Source organism: Arachis ipaensis, chromosome B9 (genome assembly GCF_059453495.1).
Source record: "Arachis ipaensis isolate K30076 ecotype BB chromosome B9, ASM5945349v1, whole genome shotgun sequence".
Lineage (NCBI taxonomy): Eukaryota > Viridiplantae > Streptophyta > Magnoliopsida > Fabales > Fabaceae > Arachis > Arachis ipaensis.
In genome coordinates, this window is record NC_142444.1 from 27437858 (window position 1) to 27460975 (window position 23118).

At 35.2% G+C, this 23118-nt stretch overlaps 1 protein-coding gene across 1 annotated transcript; it reads left to right on the forward strand.

Moving 5' to 3' along the window:
• The first annotated feature begins 1150 nt into the window (after positions 1–1150).
• On the forward strand, positions 1151–7392 carry LOC107617950 (Glutamyl/glutaminyl-tRNA synthetase, class Ic). Its single transcript, XM_016319852.3, has 7 exons — positions 1151–1510; positions 2665–2865; positions 3386–3482; positions 3718–3871; positions 4251–5353; positions 5510–5977; positions 6946–7392. The coding sequence occupies exons 2-7, from the start codon at positions 2726–2728 to the stop codon at positions 7156–7158; spliced, it is 2175 nt and encodes a 724-aa protein (XP_016175338.1). The 5' UTR covers positions 1151–1510; positions 2665–2725; the 3' UTR covers positions 7159–7392.
• Positions 7393–23118: the final 15726 nt, after the last annotated feature.

The following is a 23118-nucleotide window of genomic DNA, read 5'->3' on the forward strand; positions in this document are numbered from 1 at the left end:
ATATTTAGAGAGAATGTCTTACTCTTTCTTCTATATACACATACTCATTCTCAAAAATAAATTTCATGTTATTTTATATTTTTTTCTTTTTTTTTTGATAAAAATAATATTCCGTAATTAAACTATTAAAGTGTATTAACTATAATTCTACTTTCTCTCTTACGTTATCTTGCAGATTTATAAACACACATTGTTTTCGATATGAATAAAAAAATTATCTGTACAAATAAATCTGTACCTTGTAATTCTCCTAATAGTTTATAAAGTATAGAAGAAGGTGCTACTGCTTTTGTTTTCACCTCTGCAGTTGATTCTCTTCTATCGTTCATTTGCATCGTCTGTTATTGTTATCATCAATGCCTTTTGAAATCATAATTTTTTTTTCTTTTCTTCTTTTTTCTTTTATTTTCAATTTTTTAGTTCAACTTTAAACTTTTTAATTCTTTTTTTTTCAAGAGAAAAAGAAAAAAAGATGAAACAAACTGAGCAATAAAAAAATAATGTGCATTTAAGTTTTGTTTTTATTTTTAATATTTTTTAAATTTTGTAAAAATAATAAAAGTAATAAAATTCATAAAGAGTACGTAGTAATTAGTGTTCAAAGTTCAAATATTAGTGTCTATGGAGTACACATAGATTTAAATTTTTTATTTATTATTATAGGATCAAATTTGAATTATATAAATTGTGATTTTGATTGGATAAATTTATTCAATTTTGACAATATAAAATTTTGAATTTTGAATGTTAAAAACTAAAAGTAACTTAAGTAAGTAAACGAGAAAAAAAAACAATATTTAGAAATTTTATTTAAGTAAAAATAATATATTAAGTATTAACTATTAATTAAACATGTTAAAATTAAAAGGATAAATTTAATAATAAAAAATTAAATTTTATACTGCCGGAAAAAGAAAGAGAACGCCAATGAGTTATAGTTTAAATGGTATAATCTCTCTATACTCAATTAAGAGGTTGTGGGTTCGAGTTTCTTATTTTTGGTAAAAAAAAAAAAGAAAAAGAAAAAGAAAGAGAACCGACAAGATTCGATTTGAACCGGTCGGGTTTGATTAAAACCGATGAACTGACCGGGTTAAAATTTGAACCGGTTCGTTGCTTTTTTTTTTGTCCCTCTCCCCAGCGAAAATGCGTCGTTTTGGCTTTCTGAAGGGAAAAAAGTGAAACCTAAAAGCTACCCTCTCCCTCTTCGAGCAGCAGCAGCCCCCGTCCCCTACCTCTCTCTCGCAATCTCACTCAACAAGGAGAGCCTCTGACTCTCACACTTCCAAAAAAGCACCGCCACCGCCACCGCCGGGCTACTCTGCTTCGTCTCGTGACTGTCGCGTCGGCCCCTGTGCATCTCCTTCCTGGCTTGTCGCCTCCTCTGCGTGACAGCATCTTGCATCGTCGACGTCGTCGTCGTCGCGCCCTCGTCCGGCGTGGCTCACCGTCGCTGCTGCATTCCCCTTGCCAGACTCTGCTTCGCCGTGCTTGGTCTCCCTCTTCTCAGGTATATTTTTTAATTTTTTTAATTTATTCCGTTATTGACTTATTGCCTCATTGCGTTATAATTTGATTAACTGATGAACTGATTAATGATGTTGATTAACTCAATCTGTCGATTCTGTAAGGGTTTTACAATTTATGATAAGAAACGTTGAGATGAGAACTAACCAGACCTGTAACTTATCAAACCAATTTCTACTTATCAACCTTACTTTTCGTGTTTTGGAGTCAAGCAATTCTGCTGTGTACTAACAGATTCTTCATTGTTGTTGATTATATTTGGTTGATTGTAATTTTGTTGATTCAGGCAGATTATTCAATAGTGTAATATATTGTTTTATATTATTGTTGTTCTAGATGGCTTCATCAAATACACTATCAAAAACACCATCCTCTCAAATTTTGTTGGCAGATCATTCAAATTTTGTTGATACATTGTAATATATATAGGTTTAGTGGTTGATTGATGCTTTTGTTTTTCTGACTATTAGTGTTTAGGGTTGATTTGTTGCTGTTTTTATACCATTATGGTGAATTGAGAGGCTGTTTTTATATTGTTGTTTTTATATTGTTATGTGAATTTATATTGTTGGATAATGGATAAATTTTGTGAATTGAGCTGTTTTGTTTATATTATTTTGGATAGTGGATAGGTTCTGTTAATTTATATTATTCTCCTCATGTTTATTCTATTACATAATCTTTGATAGATTGGTTTTGTTTGCAAGAGTTTAAACTAGGAAGTATTTGGCACTTATCAGATTTTAAGTTTTTCGTCTAAAGGTTCAAATTTTTGAAACTTTATTGCTTTCTTCTATACCCTTTATTTGCAGCACACGTCTTTGACAAATAATGATTTGATAGAATTAGTTATTTTTAGAAGTTGAGACAATTGTTGTTAAAATGTTAGTGAGAAGCTGACCATATGTATTTCGAATTTTAAATTTTTGACTATTTTATGTTTTTTATTTATATGAGATCAACTCAATCAGTTCAACCAATAATTTACCGGTTAAACCAGTAATTTACTGGTTAAACCAGTGACTTACTGGTTAACCCAGTGATTTGGTGATCCAATAATCTGACCGGTTTAATTACCGGTTCGATTCTGACAATTATGTGAAAAACTAAATTTCATTGGTGCGCCCTAATTTGTAGATACTATTACTAATCGGCTGTTTGAGGGGACGAGCAGGCAACGCAGTCTTTGCTCCAAATCATGGACATCAAAACCTTTGCTTTCGCCGCTGCTACTCCGCCACTATCGGTCATCGCCGCCGCCAAGCTCGCCGGAATCTCTCCCTCGGTTGACACATCACTCCCTCCTGACTCATCTCCGACATTTCTCTTCTCTAATGGGTATCATATTCCCTCCCTTCTTTTCCGATCTCATTTCTATTTTTTTATATAATAACTCGATTCATCAGTTTCTTCTCTGTTTTCCCCAATTTTCCCTCTTTTTTTAATATATTCTTAATTTTAAGTTTATGTAGTAATGCATAGTTAAATACTTTGAAGTAAATCCAAGAGGCAGTGACACTGTAGTGCCAATATATTTTGCGTTGCATTGAGCTTTATTAAGTTATTGATGACATGCACTGGACTTGTTTCAATCCCTATAAGCATGTTGGGTTTTATAATATAGTAATAGGAAGTAATTATTGAGTTGTTGTATTTATAATGATTTTATGTTAGTATTTTGTTTTCCGTTAAGTTTTCCTCTTGAATTTGATCATAGAAGTTCTTTCAATTTGGCATTTCTGTCTATTTTCAAATAGGTGGTACTGGTGGGAAATAAAAAATGTTTTACTGTTTTGTTTCTTAAGTATACTACTATCTACTGTCTACTACTTGTTGATGAATGCATTCAGCTTTGCAGGCTGAAATTGCACGGAGCATCCGTTCTTCTGCGTTATGTTGGGCGGGTTGCCAACATTCCCAATTTCTATGGCCAAGATGCTTTCGAGGCTACCCAGGTGAATTTCTTGATGTGATGTCTTTATATCCACATAATGATTCATTTTTTGCTTTTGGAAACTACTTAGTAAATTAATGCTTTAATGAAATGAAAGATTAAAATGATTCCATGACAAATTAATGGTGTTGCTTTAAGATTGAACATGTAAATTATCTTCTAAATAGCTCGTCAGCATCTGCTTGTGGTTGTGAGTTAGTGCCTTTTTTGGTTACTTCATTTTCTTTGCTTCACAGATTGATGAATGGCTGGAGTATGTACCTATCTTCTTATCAGGCCCTACTTTTGAGAATGGATGCAAATATATGGATCAGTTCTTGGAGAAGCGTACACTTTTTGTTGGCCATTCATTATCAATTGCGGATGTAGCAATCTGGTCAAGTCTTGCAGGTAAAGATCATTTAGGAGACCTGATTGACTTGTTTTACTGTTATGTTTCTGTCAAACAAGCTGCATATTGAAGAGAAAATCTGTATATTCATACTGTACTTTATCTTTTATGGCATGATGTAAGATTTGGTAGGCAACACTGCAACAAAATACGCCACCGTTACTTATAATGTTGACATTGTAGTTTGCACCTAATATGATCTGATACCAATATTCTGTGTAACATGGTTGCTCACTAAGATCACCTTTGTCTTTCCCTTCAACTTGTAATGTTGACTTTGCAACTAATAAGCTCTGCATTCTTTATTCCATGTAGCTTAGTGTTCTATTGATATTATGTATAGTCCACATAAATTCTATGCATGCCATACCTTTGCAGGAACTGGAAAGAGATGGGAAAGTCTAAGGAAGTCAAAAAAGTATCCAAATCTTGCACGATGGTTCAATTCAATTACAGAGGAATATGGTTCTGCAATAAATGAAGTTACAACAAAATATACTGGAAAAAAAAGTGCAGATCCATCAGTGGCCATGCCAGCTGTGGCTGATCAAGTGAAGACTGTGAATGGTGATCTATCTGCTAAAGGAGGAAGCAAATCTTCAGCAGATATAGATCTTCCAGATGCTGAAGTTGGAAAAGTTTGTCTGCGTTTTGCTCCGGAACCCAGTGGCTATCTTCACATTGGACACTCAAAAGCAGCCTTGTTGAACAAATATTTTGCTGAGCGATACCAAGGCAAAGTTATTCTACGGTTTGATGATACAAACCCTGCTAAAGAAAGCAATGAATTTGTGGACAATGTGCTGAAAGATGTTGATACATTGGGTGTCAATTATGAACGCGTGACATATACATCTGATTACTTCCCTGAGTTGCTGAAAACTGCTGAAAAATTAATACGCCAGGGTAAAGCATATGTTGATGACACCCCACGTGAACAGATGCAAAAAGAAAGAATGGATGGTATAGAATCTAAAAACAGAGACAACACCGTGGAGGATAACTTGAAATTGTGGAAGGAAATGATTGCAGGATCTGAGAGAGGCTTACAATGTTGTGTCCGTGGCAAGTTGGATATGCAGGACCCAAACAAATCACTTAGAGATCCTGTGTATTATCGTTGCAATCCTATGCCTCATCACAGAATTGGATCCAAGTATAAGGTTTACCCAACTTATGACTTTGCGTGTCCATATGTTGATGCTATTGAAGGAATTACTCATGCTCTTCGGTCTAGTGAGTACCATGATCGAAATGCTCAATATTACAGGATTCAGGAGGATTTGGGAGTTCGAAAAGTTATAATCTATGAATTCAGTCGATTAAATATGGTCTACACTGTTCTCAGCAAACGAAAACTTCTGTGGTTTGTCCAAAATGGGAGAGTTGATGGATGGGATGACCCGCGATTTCCTACAGTGCAAGGAATTGTTCGCAGAGGTTTGAAAATTGAGGCACTAATACAGTTTATTGTTGAGCAAGTATGTACAGATATTCTTTCATTTATTATCAAAAGAAAAGACTGGGAATGATATATAATAAAAAAAATTTGCTTCCTTATTAAATCTTTGTGCGTTCTTCATTTCTTCTTTCACACTCATTCTGAGAATACTCATGAGCATTCCATATTTGGGCAGGGAGCATCAAAAAATCTCAATCTCATGGAATGGGACAAGCTTTGGACAATTAATAAGAAGATTATTGATCCTGTCTGCCCGAGACACACTGCTGTCATTGCAGACAGACGAGTGTTGCTGACCCTCACTGATGGTCCTGAGAAACCATTTGTCCGCATCATACCTAAGCACAAGAAATATGCTGCTGCTGGCGATAAAGCCACAACATTTACTAAAAAGATATGGCTTGACCATGTTGACGCAGCGTCCATATCAGCAGGCGAGGAAGTAACCCTAATGGACTGGGGAAATGCCATAGTGAAGGAAATACAGAAGGATCAAGATGGAAATGTCACAGGGTTGATTGGTGTTTTGCATCTTGAAGGGTCTGTGAAGACCACAAAATTGAAACTCACTTGGCTGCCTTTCATAGATGAACTAGTTAACCTGACATTGGTGGACTTTGATTATCTAATTACCAAAAAGAAGGTATGTGCTTTTACACCCTAAATTTGTCAAGGATTCAGGCATGATTATACAGTTACCCTTACTGTTTTCTATGCTGGAGCCCCTTCCATTGCTCTAGCCATAAGCTATGGCAGCTCCAGCTCAAAACCCCACAGGGGCCTGCCAGTTTGGATGATCTATATAAATTCTGTTAAGTGTGACCTATTCAAGTTAAATGGCCTTCTTATTTTAATAATATTATTCTTTGATAAATTGTCAATAATTATGGAGATAAACTTAGACTGGAAAATATCCACTTCCAAATCAATAATTATCAGGTAAACTTGCATAATTGCACAAAAATATTTGATAGGGTTAAGAATTAGCAATCCAAGTAGGCCTTTTAATTATTGTGTTTGGAATATACATAGAATAAAATATAGCAAACTAAATCATTTCCCACTTCCTCTTCTGAATCAATTGCCGTCGGCCCCCCACCTGCCCTATTTGACTTCCACCACCATTCATGACTGCCTGCTAGCACCACTGATCTCATTCTTGCACCAATCTACCCTAACCTTTTTTCTTTAGACAATTATTGGTGTTGGTCCTTATAGTTTCACCAAATTTGCATTTTACAATTATATTTCTATATTTTTTTTCCTTTTCAATTGGGTTTCTACACTGTTTTTAATTTTGTAATTAGGCCTTTTTCGTGTACTAAACGTTAAAATTAGCAGAATATTCTTTTCAAAAAATATGTGGGCAAAGATCTAATTAGGTTTTTAATTGTGGGTATTTTTAATTTATGGAGAAATATATTGTTAACTAACATTTTACACTAGTAAAGACTTAATTACAAAATTAAAAGTAGTGTAGGGATCCAATTGAATGGAAAAAAAAGGTAATTAAATCTTATTTTTATTGTGTCTTGCTTTTATCTTGTAAAACTTTGTAATGTCTGCTTTGCTGTGAATCTGTATTGACAGTTTTTTTTTTCTCCGATGTAGCTCGAGGAAGGGGAGGATTTCATGGATGTGATTAACCCATGTACCAAAAAGGAGACGCTAGCTTATGGAGACTCCAATATGCGAAACCTTCAGCGGGGAGATATATTGCAGTTGGAGAGGAAAGGATATTTCAGGTGTGACGCACCCTTCATTAGGGCATCGAAGCCAATTGTGCTATTTGCAATCCCTGATGGTAGGCAGCAGACAAAGTAAACTTTTTGTTCTTTAAAATGTGCTAGAACAACCCACATTCAATAGCTCAGTTGCTTGTAATGGGGGCTTACTAGTTTGTGGAACTACTTCATGTTTACCATCACAAAATTAAAATTGTACTATGAATCAAGCAAACCATTTTAGTGGGTTTTTGACTAGCATTTTGACAAGCCTTTTCTGTCTTTTTCAAATTTTTTTTCTTGGGAGGTAATGGAATGGTCTCTACCCAAGAAATCAAGTTTATCTGTGTTTTGCCTATAAGACGCAAAAATTGTGTGAATTTCATTTAGCAGCCTTTTAATCTTTTCTTTAAAATGTATTCAAGGAGGAATCTAGGCAAGGAGCCAATATCCGCATTTGGACAATATGGTAATTTCAGATTTATCATTGAGTGGGTGCTGGTTACTAGTTAGTGGTTATCAACTCCATGGAGAGTAAATGAATTTCCATTTTGTTTCACATCCCAAAACAAGCACTAAATAGATAAAAGGGAAAAATTAAACTATGGTCGTTAAAGATTTTTGTATCGGATAAGTATAATGAAAAAACAAAAATATGAAATTGACAGGACGGTCATTAACCTTTTAAAATTCAGATATTAGTCCCAAGTAAAATAAAAGGAAAATCTAATCCCCCAATGTTTTGTGTTTTGGTCTTTTTAAATTTTTACAAATGACAAATTAGCCTCATTTTTTCAGGGGAAAAAATAATAAAGAGATCAAATCATATAAACTTTAAAAAATAATGAATTAATTTGTCCTTAACTAACTTCCATCACCAATCATATTCCACATCCCATTTCAAACTTATCAGTTCTATTTTATATTTTATTAAGGATTAACATATCCACTTTTTAAAAACTAAGCAGTGAGTTGTAAGTATCATTTTTACAAAGATGTATTTGTCTATTTGGCCAATCCAGAATTCCTTGTACAGAATCTAAATAGAATATTTGTTTCAAAAGGAGATTGTTTTTTTTTTTTTTATGCAATATTTTGTCAGTTTAGATTCCATATAATATTCGGATTATAAGCACATAACAGTTAGGGGTGCACAGACCCGGTCCGGTCCGAAGGCCCGGTCCGGTCCCGAACACTTTAGGGGCTAATTTGGTGTGATTTCATCGGGTTTAGGGCTGTGTAAGGGTCTCAAAAATAGACCCGGTCATTATTTCGGGTCGGGTCCGGGCCATAGCTCGGGTCACCCGAAGTCGGCCCGGTCATCATACACAATTAATATTTTGTGTTATTAGTGATGGATCATGACTATTCTTATGTGGAATTTAAGTATTGTAAACCTTAATATTTTGTTTTATTAGTCATTATAAGACTATAAGTTAATGTTTTATGTTTAGAATGCATAAGACTTTAGACTAATGCATAATATTGTGTTATTTGTATTGATTTAAATATTTGGTATTATTAGACCATATTAGTATTGATTGTGGTTTTGCTTTAGTATTGATTGTGGTTATGCTTTAATTTTAAAGAAGCGTTGGTTTTTATTATATTTTTCTAAGTGAATTTTACCATGTTAAATAATGGTTTGAGTCTTGGAAATTTGGATATTTTTACATGCTAGCTTACAAGAAGGTATCAACGTAATGTAATGTTAACGGCCCGATTTTCACCCGGTTTTCACCCGGTATAATTGTGGCCCGAAAGTGTATTGGTTTCATCGGGTCTAGGGTCGGGTTCGGGTCTAATAAATAGACCCGTTGTATGTTTCGGGTCGGGTCTGGGTCACATCAAACCCGGCTTCACCCGACCCATGTGCACCCCTAATAACAGTTAACATATCTTACATACTTGCACTATGAAGATAAGTCTTGGGTGGGTCTCATAAAAGCAAAAAAGTTCAACTACATATCCAAGCATTTTTATGTAAGTCCAACCAAGCACATTCAAACTCAACAAAAATCACTTTTATTACATCAGTGTGTAAACACGTATTTCAATAACGCTTCTTTGTCTTTATCTTCGCGTTCTTCCTTCTTCTTTCTCGCATTCCTTCTTCTTTTTCTTCGCGTTCTTCCTCCTCCTTCTTTTTCGCGTTCCTTCTTTTTATTTGTGTATTTTTTCTCAATCATCATTCTTTTATTGTTGCTGTTGTTACTGCGTTTTTTCTTTTTCCTCCTTTTAATTGAGGTTCATTTGGATCCAGAAATATTCAATGTGTTTTTGTTGATAATTGAGTCTTTTTGACTATTGTTCAAAATTGAACTAATATCGGTTCATTTGTAAATTAATTGAGGTTCACTTGATTCTGTTGATAAATATTGACCAAATTTTTTATTTCTTAAGTAATTTCGGTTCATTTCTTAGTTTAATTGAAGTTTATTTGGATTCAGCAATAAATTGTATGTATTTTTGCTGATGATTGAGTCTTTTTGACTGCTTGTTCAAAACTGAACTAATTTCGGTTCATTTGTGTGTTAATTGAGGTTCAATTGATATTGCTGTTAAGTTTTGACCAAGTTTTTTATTCCTTAAGTAATTTCGGTTCATTTATTAGTTTATTTGAGGTTCATTTGAATTCAAAAATAGATTTAATGTATTTTTGTTGATGATTGAGTCTTTTTGACTGCTTGTTTAAAACTGAACTAATTGAATAGAATGGAATGGAATCTAATGCTATTGAATAAAGTGATAATGAATAATTTCATTCTTCTTTGCTAAAAAATTTGGTCAATACTTATCAACAGCAGCAAGTGAACCTCAATTAGTATACAAATGAACTAAAATTAGTTCACAAATGAACTAAAATTAGTTCAGATTTGAACAAACAGTTCAAAAGACTCAATCATTAACAAAACACATCAAATTTATTTTTGGATCCAAATGAACCTCAATTAAACTAAGAAATAAACTGAAATTACTTAAAGAATAAAAAATTTGGTCAATACTTATGAGTAACATCAAGTGAACCTCAATTAACACCCAAATGAATCGAAATAAACTAAGAAATGAACCGAAATTATTTAATGAAGGCATCAGAAAAAATCAAAACTAATAAAGATGTTAGCAAAATGTTGGTGTTATTGATGATGACGATAACGAAAAAGGAAAAGAAAAAGAAGACGCAACATTGGGGAAGAAGAAGAAGAAGAGGAAGAAGAAGAAGAACCTGCGTGTGCGAATTTGGAAGAAGAAGGAGGAGGAGGAGAAGAAGAAGGAGAATGAGACATGTGATTTGAAAAGTTATAACAACTTGGTTAGACTTTATTAAGGCCCAGTTTGGGTAAACAGCTTAATTAAGCTCTTTTTGAAAAAATAGCTTAAATAATAAATGATTATATTAAACGTAGCTTATAAATAAATTATTTTATGTTTGAATTTTTAGTTCTAAAAGTGCTTATTTTGTAGAAATATGGTAAAATTGTACTAAATATTAATAATACTACTTTTCATAAGTCAAAAGCTCAAAAATATTACTTTTAAAACTTTCCAAACAGACCCTAAGTATTTTGCTTGGATGCACAATTTCAATTAAAGAATAAAACCCAAAATAGCTACTAACAATTATCTCGAAAGACAACGAGGCCCTTAACAAAAAAAAAAAAAAAATTACCCGGCCCCTGACAATTATTTCGAGAGGACAACGAAGCCCCTATGCCAAAAAGAATAAATATTTTTTTTGGTATAGAGGCTAATCAGTCCCAAAAAAAAAATATCAGGATCGGATTGGGTGTTTTTTTCTTAGAGACTTCGTTGTCCTTTCGAAATAATTGTCAGGAATGGGATGGGATATTCACCCTTTATTAAAAGCAAAATATCTGCACGAAGTGGGAGTATTTGATGGTTCTTTTCCGGTGTCAGCATCTCATATCTAAAAAACCATATGTAAATCTTTTGTTGCCTTAAAGGATGATTTTTCTTGGTTTATCGATCACCAACTCAATCCTTTGGTTTGAGAAGTGGATGCTTGAAGGTCAAATTGCCGAGGAATTGTCTTTTGTGCACATTTTTAATACTAATTTGATCATTAATAATGTAAGAGAGTGAAAATTTTGCTAATATTGTCACTGCTATTCCTAGTAAGATTAGAGAGTTCGAAGAGATATAATCCTGATTTGCAAGTCGGGAAGAGATTGGATTGGGTTTGGAGTGCATCTGCTTCTAATTTCTATTCAGCTAGCAATGATTATACTTTGGCTTTTTAAGAGGAAGGTTGGCTGGGGTGAGCTTGACAACTGGCTTTGGATTTGGAGATTGTAAATGCCAAAAAAATTATAAGTTCTTGATTTAACTTTGTCTTCATGATGAGGTTTTTAGTGCTGAGTTCAGGTTTTATGGTGGCCTTACCACGTTTGATATCATAGATGCAAATAAGTTTCTGAATTACTTTTTTATTGTCTCAGTACTAAAGTAAAAAAAATTTAGACTCTTTTAGATATATATTTTGTTTTTCCTAGCTTGAAGAACTGACTTAAGTGAGATTCCAACAAAAAAAATACTTTTTTATTCTATTCAACCTTTTAGTGAATTTGAAAAAATAGAAATAATGATATTTTCAATCTTGATGAAGGGTGGGTTGATGATGGGTGGGTTGCCAGCTAAGTGGTTATTATGATTCAAAGTTCGGGCAGGAATCTTCATATTATTTTTAATATGCACATCTCTTTATCTCTTCCTTCATTCTATTTCTCTTGGGTCTCTCCATCTATTAATTCGACTAAAGTGAATTGTGATGCTAGTCAGATTTCTCTTAGTGGATCAACGGATTTTTGTTGTCTTATTCGTAACTTGGATGGTTGTTGGATAAATGGTTACTTTGTGAAGTTAGAAAATGCTAGTAATTTTCAGGTCGAACTTCATGTTATTTGGACGACTTTAATCTTTACATGGAAATATGGTTTTTGCGATGTTCTTTGTGAAACAGATTGTTTGAATGCTTTTCTTATGGTGCATTAAAAGAAATTTGATGATATTATTCTGGAAAGAAACCTAGTAAAAAAGATTCAAGAAACTTTGAGCCAGAATTGAAAAACTTGTACCATCTTGATTTAAAGAATAGTCAATCATGCAGCTTATCTTATAACTTTGGAATGGGTTAGAGTGAATATGGAGCTTCTAGTGGAGGAGAGAGTTATTTCAATGGGAGCTGAAACTTTTGAACCAACTCCATAAGATCTTACGTTCAGTTAAGCTAACAACAGAGAGAGAGGATATGGTGGTTTGGAAATTTGATAGAATTGGTATTTTCTCTACTAACTCCTTTGTGCAGGTATTGCAGGAAGCAGTCCTTCCGGAGGAAGTAACAAGCTATAGCTTCACTAGTGCTATTTGGAGGGGTTTCGTCCCGCCGAGGGTCGAATTATTTTCTTGATTTGTTCTGATTGAGAGGGTGAATACTAAAGAGAGACTTTGCAGATTAGGGGGTCATTAACCAGTTTGATAATTTGTGTACTTTATGCTGTAAGTCTGTTGAGTCTGCTTTTCATCTGTTTCTTGGGTGTGAGATCACTTGGCAGGTGTGGGGTGCTTGGCTATACGCTCTTGGAAAAGAATGGTCCGTACCAGGTACACTAAAGCAACACTTTGAGAGCTTAGGGCTGCACATGGATCGGATAATATCCGTATATCCGCGGTAATTATCCACATCCGATCCAAATTTTGCGGATATTATCCGATCCACAGAGCCATCGGATCGGATCGGATCGGATCCGCACTATGGTCGGATCGGATTGCGGATTTGGCAGTGATATCCGCGGATCTGATCCGCAAATCCGTATATCCGCACATCACATATAAATAGCATAGTTTAAGAAAATAAACCCTAATGTGATATGGATTTTAGTGTGTTATTTATGAATTTTATGATATTTTGTTTTTAATTTTTTATGTTGTACTTCAACTTAGAATAATTAAACTTAAATCTTGTGTTATTATTTTATTTTTGTTATTCAAAAGAACTATTATTGATAATATTTTAGGAGTAAATAGGTTTAAACAGATAAAAATGAATTTTTTGAATTTTTTTTGTAAAAATAGTCAAATAGAATCTTAAAATAGTTTTTTTTTAATTATGCGGATTTACCCGATATCCGATCCGATCCGATCCGATCCGCAAGTATGCGGATCGGATCCGGCATAAAAAAATGTGGATATCGTATCCGATCCGATCCGATGAGTGCAGTGCGGATCGGATAGAATTTTAGGCTATATCCGATCCGATCCGATCCGTGTGCAGCCCTAGAGAGCTGGACGACTGCTGCACAAAGAAAGGATGAGAGGAAGAGGTGGTTGATTGGATTCTTTGCTGTAATCTGAGCAATTTGGCTTGAAAGAAATAATCGAGTATTCCAGAATAAAGGCTCAGGAGTAGCGGAAATCACTAACAGGTCTTTTGTGCTCTCAGACGAGTGGATTGGTGGTGTATCCTTTGGTTGTTGATGGCAATGCCAAAGATGACTAGGGATTGCTTTACCTTCTTTAGCTGTTAGTGAAAGTTTATGTTCAGTTGTACTTATGCTTTTGGATTCTGTTTGTTCTACCTCGTGTGTTGTGCTTTTTATTTAAAAAAAAAACTAAAAATGTCGCCTGAAATGCGTAGAATATGTAAAATGACTGTAGCCTTGGAACATGTTTTTTCATTTTAAATGTTTAAATAAGAATTAAGCCAATTAACTTGGTTTTCTTTTTTGCTTTTCTTCTTATTTCTTTTCTTTTTCTTTGCATATGTAGACATAAAAAAATCTTACTATTATTCTTTTTCTGATTGTGGTATAGCACATCTTACTTTACAAGTTAGGCTTTTTTTTCTATTGAAAAATTCTAAAATAAAAATCAAATAAGGTATGTCATACTTACACATTGTTTGGATTGAGAGAATTTAAAAGGAAAAAAATAGGAAAAGAAAAAATAGATGAAAAAGTGAATTTTTTGATATTTGGATGGAAAGAAAAAATAAAGTGAAAAGAAAAAAAATAGTATGGAGCCTACTAAATATTTTTCATCCTAAAGATGAGATGAAAATAGAGAGAAATGTGACAACTATCATTAATGAATTATAATTTACATATAATATAGATAAAGGTATTAATGTAATTTTATGCTCTTACGATTTTCTTTCTTTTCGCTTTTCTTTTTATCCAAACAAAAGAAAATTTTTTCTCTACTTTCCTTCCATTCATTTTCTCTTTATCCAAACAACACAAAAAAATTTCTTTTTTTTTATTTTTTTTCTACATCCAAATAAAATGTTAGAGCAATTTGACTTCAGTAGGTTATTTGCCTAGAATATCATTGTGGGATTCGTTTACCAGCTAGCAATAGTCTATAGGTAAAAAAAAAATAAAAAGGACAATTATTATTATGAAAGTTGTACAGTGAGGACCTTCTAACTTTGTGACATGTGAAAGAGGAGACAAATTTCGATGTATTTACTGAAATACAGACCCCATTTCTACTTAGTTTATAGAGCATGATTAATTATTTATTAACGTTAAGAAATCAATTATTTTTAATCTTTTTTTTATTCAATTTACTTTTTAGTCTAGTTTGAAGATATAATTTTTTGGAGATACTTAGTTTTTGACAAATTAGTTTCAGTTTATTAGTGTCATAGTTGATTTTTTTTGTTTCAAATGTTATATCTTAAAAAAATAATGAATGACATGAAAAAAAATTAAGATTTTTTTTCATGTAAAAAAAAAAAATTTATATGCAAAAAAAAAAATAATTTTTCACAAGCCTAGAAGTAAAATCTTATAAATTATGTTTTGCCAATGAAATAAATGGATTGGGATAAAGGTGGTGTGCTTTTTTAAACATGAACAAAAATTTAAATTATTTTTATATTATTAATTATTTTTTCAAGTTATAACATTTGAAAAAAAAATTAATACAGACAAATTAATAAGAACGGGAGGTTGGTTCAATTGGGATACAATCGGGGAGGAAATAAACATAGGTGATTGAGGGAAATGTGAAGATGGGGACTTGGGGAGAGATGTGGCTCCAGATAAGATGAATGGTGACTGCGATGAGGAGTAAATCTTTATAATAGTCCTTAAGATTCATGCGATTATCCAATATGTTCTTTGAGATTCTAATTTTACCATTGTAGTCTCCCATATACAACTCTAGACACTATAGTGGTCCCTGGACATCTTTCCGGTGATGAGTTAGTGATGAGCGGATATTTTATACGCTTTTTGGGGTTAATTTCATATAGTTTTTAGTATGTTTCAGTTAGTTTTTAGTTTATTTTCATTAGTTTCTAGGCAAAATTCATATTTCTGGACTTTACTATGAGTTTGTGTGTTTTTCTCTAATTTCAGGTATTTTCTGGCTGAAATTGAGGGAGCTGAACAAAAATCTGATTCAGGCTGAAAAAGGACTGCTGATGCTGTTGGATCCTGACCTCTCTGCACTCGGAATGGAATTTCTGGAGCTACAGGGGTCCAATTGACGCGCTTCCAATTGCGTTGGAAAGTAAACATCCAGGGCTTTCCAGCAATATATAATAGTCCATACTTTGCTCAAGGATAGATGACTTAAACTGGTGTTCAACGCCAGTTCCATATTATAGTCTGGCGTCCAGCGCCAGAAACAAGTTACAAGTTAGAGTTCAACGCCAGAAACAGGTTACAACTTGGCGTTGAACGCCCAAAACAGTCCAGGCACGTGAGAGGCTTTAGTCTCAGCCCCAGCACACACCAAGTGGGCCCCAGAAGTGGATTTCTGCACTATCTATCATAGTTTACTCATTTTCTGTAAACCTAGGTTACTAGTTTAGTATTTAAACAACTTTTAGAGATTTATTTTGTATCTCATGACATTTTAGATCTGAAATTTGTACCTTTTGGCAACATGAGTCTCTAAATCCCATTGTTGGGGGTGAGGAGCTCTGCAACGTCTCGATGAATTAATGCAAGTACTTCTATTTTCCATTCAAACATGCGTGTTCCTATCTAAGATATTCGTTCGTGCTTCATTATGGAGAAGGTGATGATCCGTGACACTCATCACCTTCCTCAACCCATGAACGTGTGCATGACAACCACCTCCATTCTATATTAGATTGAATGAGTATCTCTTAGATTCCATAATCAGAATCTTCGTGGTATAAGCTAGAATTGATGGCGTCATTCAGGAGAATCCGGAAAGTCTAAACCTTGTCTGTGGTATTCCAAGTAGGATTCTGGGATTGGATGACTATGACGGGCTTCATACTCGCGAGTGCTGGGCGTAGTGACAGACGCAAAGGGATAGTAAATCCTATTCCAGTATGATCGAGAACCTCTAGATGATTAGCCGTGCTGTGACAGAGCATTTGGACCATTTTCACTGAGGAGATGGGAAGTAGCCATTGACAACGGTGACACCTTACATAGAGCTTGCCATGGAAGGAACTTTGCACTTTTGCATGCATGAGGGAAGAGGAATACAAGAGAAAAGCTGAAATTCAGAAGACAAAGCATCTCCAAAACCCCAACATATTCTCCATTACTGCATAATAAGTATTTATTTCATACTTTCTTATTTTTTGTGATTCAATTTGGTAAGTGAATTGTTTTCCTGACTAAGAGTTACAAGATAACCATAGATTGCTTCAAGCCAACAATCTCCGTGGGATTCGACCCTTACTCACGTAAGGTATTACTTGGACGACCCAGTGCACTTGCTGGTTAGTTGTGCGGAATTACATAGTGTGAAGTAATTTTCGTGCACCAAGTTTTTGGCGCCGTTGCCGGGGATTGTTCGAGTTTGGACAACTGACGGCTTATTTTGTTGCTTAGATTAGGAAAAATTTTTTCTTTTTGGTTTAGAGTCTTCTATTATTGTTTTTGGTTGAAATTTTCTTCTTAAAATCCTTATTTTCTTTTTTTTTTAAATTTTTCAAAAATTTTTCTTAGTTATTAAAAATACTTCTTCAAAACAAGTGTTACATTTATTGCCCAATTGGCTAGAGCGTTGGTCTATGTTCTTGGTAATTGGGTATCTTCTTGTAAAAATTTTTTAAAAATAATTTTTCTTTGATTAAATCTTGTGCCAAACTTCAAGTTTGGTGTTTTCTTGTTAATCTTTTTACAATTTTCGAAAATTTTAGTTTGGTTTTCTAAAAATTTTAAGTTTGGTGTTCCTCCTTCATGTTCTTGTTGTTCTTGTGATTCTTCAAAGTGTTCTTGAGTCTTCCTTGTGTTTTGATCTTAAAATTTTTAAGTTTGGTGTTCCTTGGTGTTTTCCCTCCAAAATTTTCGAAAACAAAGAGCATTAGATCTAAAAATTTTAAGTTGTGTGTCTTTTGTGTGTTTTTTTCTTTCATCATAAAATTCAAAAATAAAAAAAATATATTTTCTTTATTCTACTCATAATTTTCAAAAAATTAGCATTAAATTAGTCATTAAATTTAAAAATCATATCTTTTTCAAATCATATCTTTTTCAAATCATATCCTTTCAATCATATGTTTTTCAAAACTTTCTAACTATTTTTTTTCTCTCTCTCCATTTTTCGAAAATCTTCACCCATTTTTATTTATTTTATTTTAATTTATTTTATTTTTAAGATAAATAAATAAATAAATAAAAATATTTTTTCTCTATTCTACATCATCTCCCTTTCTCCATCATGGATCTAAGTGGAAATGAACAGTCCAGAAGGACTCTGGGGTCATATGCTAAACCCACCACTGCTTCATATGGGAGTAGTATCAGTATACCCTCCATTGGAGTCAGTAGCTTTGAGTTGAATCCTCAGCTCATTATCATGGTGCAGCAAAGTTGCTAGTATTCCGGTCTTCCACAGGAAGAACCTACAGAGTTTCTAGCACAGTTTTTACAAATTGCTGACACCGTACATGATAAGGAAGTAGATCAGGATGTCTACAGATTATTACTGTTCCCATTTGCTGTAAAAGACCAAGCTAAGAGGTAGTTAAATAACCAACCTAAGGCTAGCATAAAGACATGGAAACAGCTGACAGAAAAATTCCTGAATCAATACTTTCCTCCAAAACGGATGACACAACTAAGGCTGGACATCCAAGGCTTTAAACAAGGAGATAATGAATCTCTTTATGATGCCTAGGAGAGATACAGAGAGATGCTAAGAAAATGTCCCTCTGAAATGTTTTCAGAGTGGGTTCAGCTAAACATCTTCTATTATGGGCTTACAGAAAGAACTCAGATGTCTCTAGACTACTCAGCTGGTGGATCTATCCACATGAGGAAGACAATTGAAGAAGCTCAAGAGCTCATTGATACAGTTGCCAGAAATCAGCATCAGTACCTAAGCAGTGAACCTTCCATGAAAGAAGAGGCTAAAACAGTGACTACTGAACTCAGTCTTGCTGAACAAGCTACTGAATTCAATCAGCAATTGGATTTTCTAACAAAACAGTTAGCCGAATTCAAGGAGAGACTACAAAAGACAAGGATGGCTAATATAAATATGGAAGAACAATTAAAGCAAACAAAGCAGTAGCTATCAAAACAAATAACAGAAGAATGCCAAGCAGTTCAATTAAGAAGTGGGAAAACATTAAATACCCCACCTCAAGGCAGCAGGAAGCCAAGAAATGAGCAAACTATCCAAATTCTATCTGAGGACAGTAAGAGCCCAGGAAAAAATAATTCTGGCGCTAAAATACCAGAAATTGGGTGGAAGGCTGGCGCTGAACGCCCAAACCATGCTCAGGACTGGCGTTCAACGCCAGAAACAAGCAAGGAACTGGCGTTGAACGCCCAAAGGAAGCACAGTTCTGGCGTTCAGACGCCAGAAACAGTTGAGGAGTTGGCATCTAACGTCACTTCAGCTTCCAACCCTGGCACTCAAATGTCCGTGAGGGATCAGACACACACAAGTGCTGATGACAACCCCTCTAAAAAGGCTTCTTCAACCACTTCTGTAGGAAATAAACCTGCAGCAACCAAGGTTGAGGAGTATTAAGCCAAGATACCTTATCCTCAAAAACTCTGCCAAGAGGAGCAGGATATGCAATTTGCTCGCTTTGCAGATTATCTCAGGACTCTTGAAATAAAGATTCCGTTTGCAGAAGCACTTGAGCAAATACCTTCTTATGCCAAGTTCATGAAAGAGATCTTAAGTCATAAGAAGGATTGGAGAGAAACTGAAAAAGTTCTCCTCACTGAAGAATGTAGTGAAGTCATTCTGAAAAGCTTCCCTGAAAAGCTTAAAGATCCCAGAAGCTTTCTGATACCATGCATATTAGAGGGTAATTGCACCAAGACAGCATTATGTGATCTTGGGGCAAGCATCAACCTAATACCTGCATCCACTATCAGAAAGCTTGGTTTAACTGAAGAAGTTAAACCAACCCGGATATGTCTCCAACTTGCTGATGGCTCCATTAAATACCCATCAGGCGTGATTGAGGACATGATTGTCAGGGTTGGGCCATTCGCCTTTCCCACTGACTTTGTAGTGCTGGAGATGGAGGAGCACAAGAGTGCTACTCTCATTCTAGGAAGACCTTTCCTAGCAACTGAATGAACTCTCATTGATGTCCAACAGGGGGAAATAACCCTGAGAGTCAATGAGGATGAGTTTAAGTTGAATGCTGTCAATGCCATGCAGCATCCAGACACACCAAAAGACTGCATGAAAGTTGATCTTATTGACTCTTTGGTGGAAGAGATCAACATGGCTGAGAGTCTCGAATCAGAGCTGGAAAACATCTTTAAAGATGTTCCACCTGATCTAGAGGATTCAGAGGAATTGAAAGAGTCTCTGAAATTTCCTCAGGAAGAGAAAAAACCTCCTAAACCCAAGCTCAAACCATTACCACCATCCCTGAAATATGCATTTCTGGGAGAAGGTGATACTTTTCCAGTGATCATAAGCTCTGCTTTAAATCCACAGGAAGAGGAAGCACTAATTCAAGTGCTAAGGACACACAAGACAGCTCTTGGGTGGTCCATAAGTGACCTTAAGGGCATAAGCCCAGCTAGATGCATGCACAAGATCTTATTGGAGGATAATGCTAAGCCAGTGGTTCAACCACAGAGGTGGCTAAATCCAGCCATGAAGGAAGTGATGCAGAAAGAGGTCACCAAATTACTGGAGGCTGGAATTATTTATCCTATTTCTGATAGCCTCTGGGTGAGCCCTGTCCAAGTTGTCCCCAAAAAGGGAGGCATGACAGTGGTTCATAATGAAAAAAATGAACTGGTTCCTACAAGAACAGTTACAGGGTGGCGCATGTGTATTGACTACAGAAGGCTCAATACAGCCACCAGGAAGGATCATTTTCCTTTGCCATTCATAGACCAGATGCTAGAGAGACTAGCAGGTCATAATTATTACTGCTTTTTGGACGGCTATTCAGGCTACAACCAAATTGTAGTAGATCCCCAGGATCAAGAGAAAACAGCATTCACATGTCCATCTGGAGTATTTGCTTACAGAAGGATGCCATTTGGGCTGTGTAATGCACCTGCAACCTTTCAGTGATGACATCCAGAGCTTTCCAGCAATATATAATAGTTCATACTTTGCTCAAGGATAGACGACTTAAACTGGCGTTCAACGCCAGTTCCATGTTGCAGTCTGGCGTCCAACGCCAGAAACAAGTTACAAGTTGGAGTTCAACGCCAGAAACAGGTTACAACCTGGCGTTGAACACCCAAAACAGCCCAGGCACGTGAGAGGCTTTAGTCTCAGCCCCAGCACACACCAAGTGGGCCCCAGAAGTGGATTTCTGCACTATCTATCATAGTTTACTCATTTTCTGTAAACCTAGGTTACTAGTTTAGTATTTAAACAACTTTTAGAGATTTATTTTGTATCTCATGACATTTTAGATCTGAAATTTGTACCTTTTGGCAACATGAGTCTCTAAATCCCATTGTTGGGGGTGAGGAGCTCTGCAACGTCTCGATGAATTAATGCAAGTACTTCTATTTTCCATTCAAACATGGTGTTCCTATCTAAGATATTCGTTCGTGCTTAATTATGGAGAAGGTGATGATCCGTGACACTCATCACCTTCCTCAACCCATGAACGTGTGCATGACAACCACCTCCGTTCTATATTAGATTGAATGAGTATCTCTTAGATTCCATAATCAGAATCTTCGTGGTATAAGCTAGAATTGATGGCGTCATTCAGGAGAATCCGGAAAGTCTAAACCTTGTCTGTGGTATTCCGAGTAGGATTCTGGGATTGGATGACTGTGACGGGCTTCATACTCGCGAGTGCTGGGCGTAGTGACAGACGCAAAGGGATAGTAAATCCTATTCCAGTATGATCGAGAACCTCTAGATGATTAGCCGTGCTATGACAGAGCATTTGGACCATTTTCACTGAGGAGATGGGAAGTAGCCATTGACAACGGTGACACCTTACATAGAGCTTGCCATGGAAGGAACTTTGCACTTTTGCATGCATGAGGGAAGAGGAATACAAGAGAAAAGCTAAAATTCAAAAGACAAAGCATCTCCAAAACCCCAACATATTCTCCATTACTGCATAATAAGTATTTATTTCATACTTTCTTATTTTTCGTGATTCAATTTGATAAGTGAATTGTTTTCCTGACTAAGAGTTACAAGATAACCATAGATTGCTTCAAGCCAACAATCTCCGTGGGATTCGACCCTTACTCACGTAAGGTATTACTTGGACGACCCAGTGCACTTGCTGGTTAGTTGTGCGGAATTACATAGTGTGAAGTAATTTTCGTGCACCAGTTAGCTATCGCCGCACTGACCTGGCATCACTTTGGCACGCTAGAGGTGCCAAAATGTTGCCGTTTTGGTTTAGAGCCCAGATTTGAAGAAAACAACACCGTTTGGATTAGGGGTGTTCAAATCCAAATCGATCCAAATTAAACCACTCATTCAATCCAATCTAAACCAAAAACCGATTAAAACTGCACTAATTCGAATTTGATTGGATTCTATTTTTTACAAACCGTTGGATCGGATCGGATTTCGGATCTACTTTCCATAACCGATCCAATCCAATCCAAACCGCACAATGTGCTATAATATTATTATTTTATTATTATATTTACAATTATACTTATAACATGTTCAATTTGTTATACAACTTTATATTATTCATGTATTATTATTATTTAATAAATATTTTATGTCCAAAATGTTATTTATTTATTTATTTTAACTAACTTATAATTTTATTTCTATAGTTATGTTATTGTTGGCTTCTTAAAATATTGTTGAGACTTGTTATGTCATCGTTGATTATTTAAAATTTAATGTTGCGACTTGTTATATGTATTTGATTTTTTTAATTTACAAAAACGCAAATCCAATCCAATCCAAACTGCTTGAAATTGGATCGGATCGGATCGGATTTTTTTCTAAAAGTCATCAAATCCAAACCGCACTGCAAGTACAATTAGTGTTTGGATCGGATGAGTTTTTGACTCAAAACCGATCCAAACCGCACTGCGAACACTCCTAGTTTTGATTATCACTCCATTCGTCTTTTCCACCTCCAAACTCCCTCTCCATCTTCTTCTTGTCTTCATCAATGGTGCTGTTGTAGGGTCTCGTGGGTGGGGTCAAAAATTTTGAGACAAGAAAACATCCGACTCAAGATTGAGTTATCCGTTCATCTCTTCCATTGCAAGCAAGAGGAGTTAGAGTTTTATTTCCCAAAACAAAAAGATCACAAAATAAAATTCGAAATCGGAATCTAATTTTTCCAATGGAGTCTGCCAAAGAGCAACACGAATTACTGCACCAAATCCTACCCCCACGTCTCGAAGACGCAGGCCTTAAAGATTGTGCTTTTCCACCTGAAATCCATTGCCACGATTTTCTTCGATGACGGTGACAAGAAATGATGCAAAGTCAGAGGCGATGAGGTGAATGTCTCTGGCGATAGCGGTGGCGGTGAAGTGGAGGAGGTTATGGATGAAATTATGGTTGGAGAAGGAACGAAATTAGGGGAAGGTGAAGAAGAATCCTGATTTTTTTATGAATCACAAGGTTGCGTTAATGAATTACAAGGTTTCGAAAT

Bases quoted from the DNA above. Each gene is read 5' to 3' on its own strand.
- LOC107617950 (XM_016319852.3), top strand. From the start codon at position 2,726: ATGGACATCAAAACCTTTGCTTTCGCCGCTGCTACTCCGCCACTATCG. The intron at 5,354-5,509 runs GTATGTACAGAT...ATATTTGGGCAG, and splicing joins TACAGTTTATTGTTGAGCAA to GGAGCATCAAAAAATCTCAA. The intron at 5,978-6,945 runs GTATGTGCTTTT...TCTCCGATGTAG, and splicing joins ATCTAATTACCAAAAAGAAG to CTCGAGGAAGGGGAGGATTT.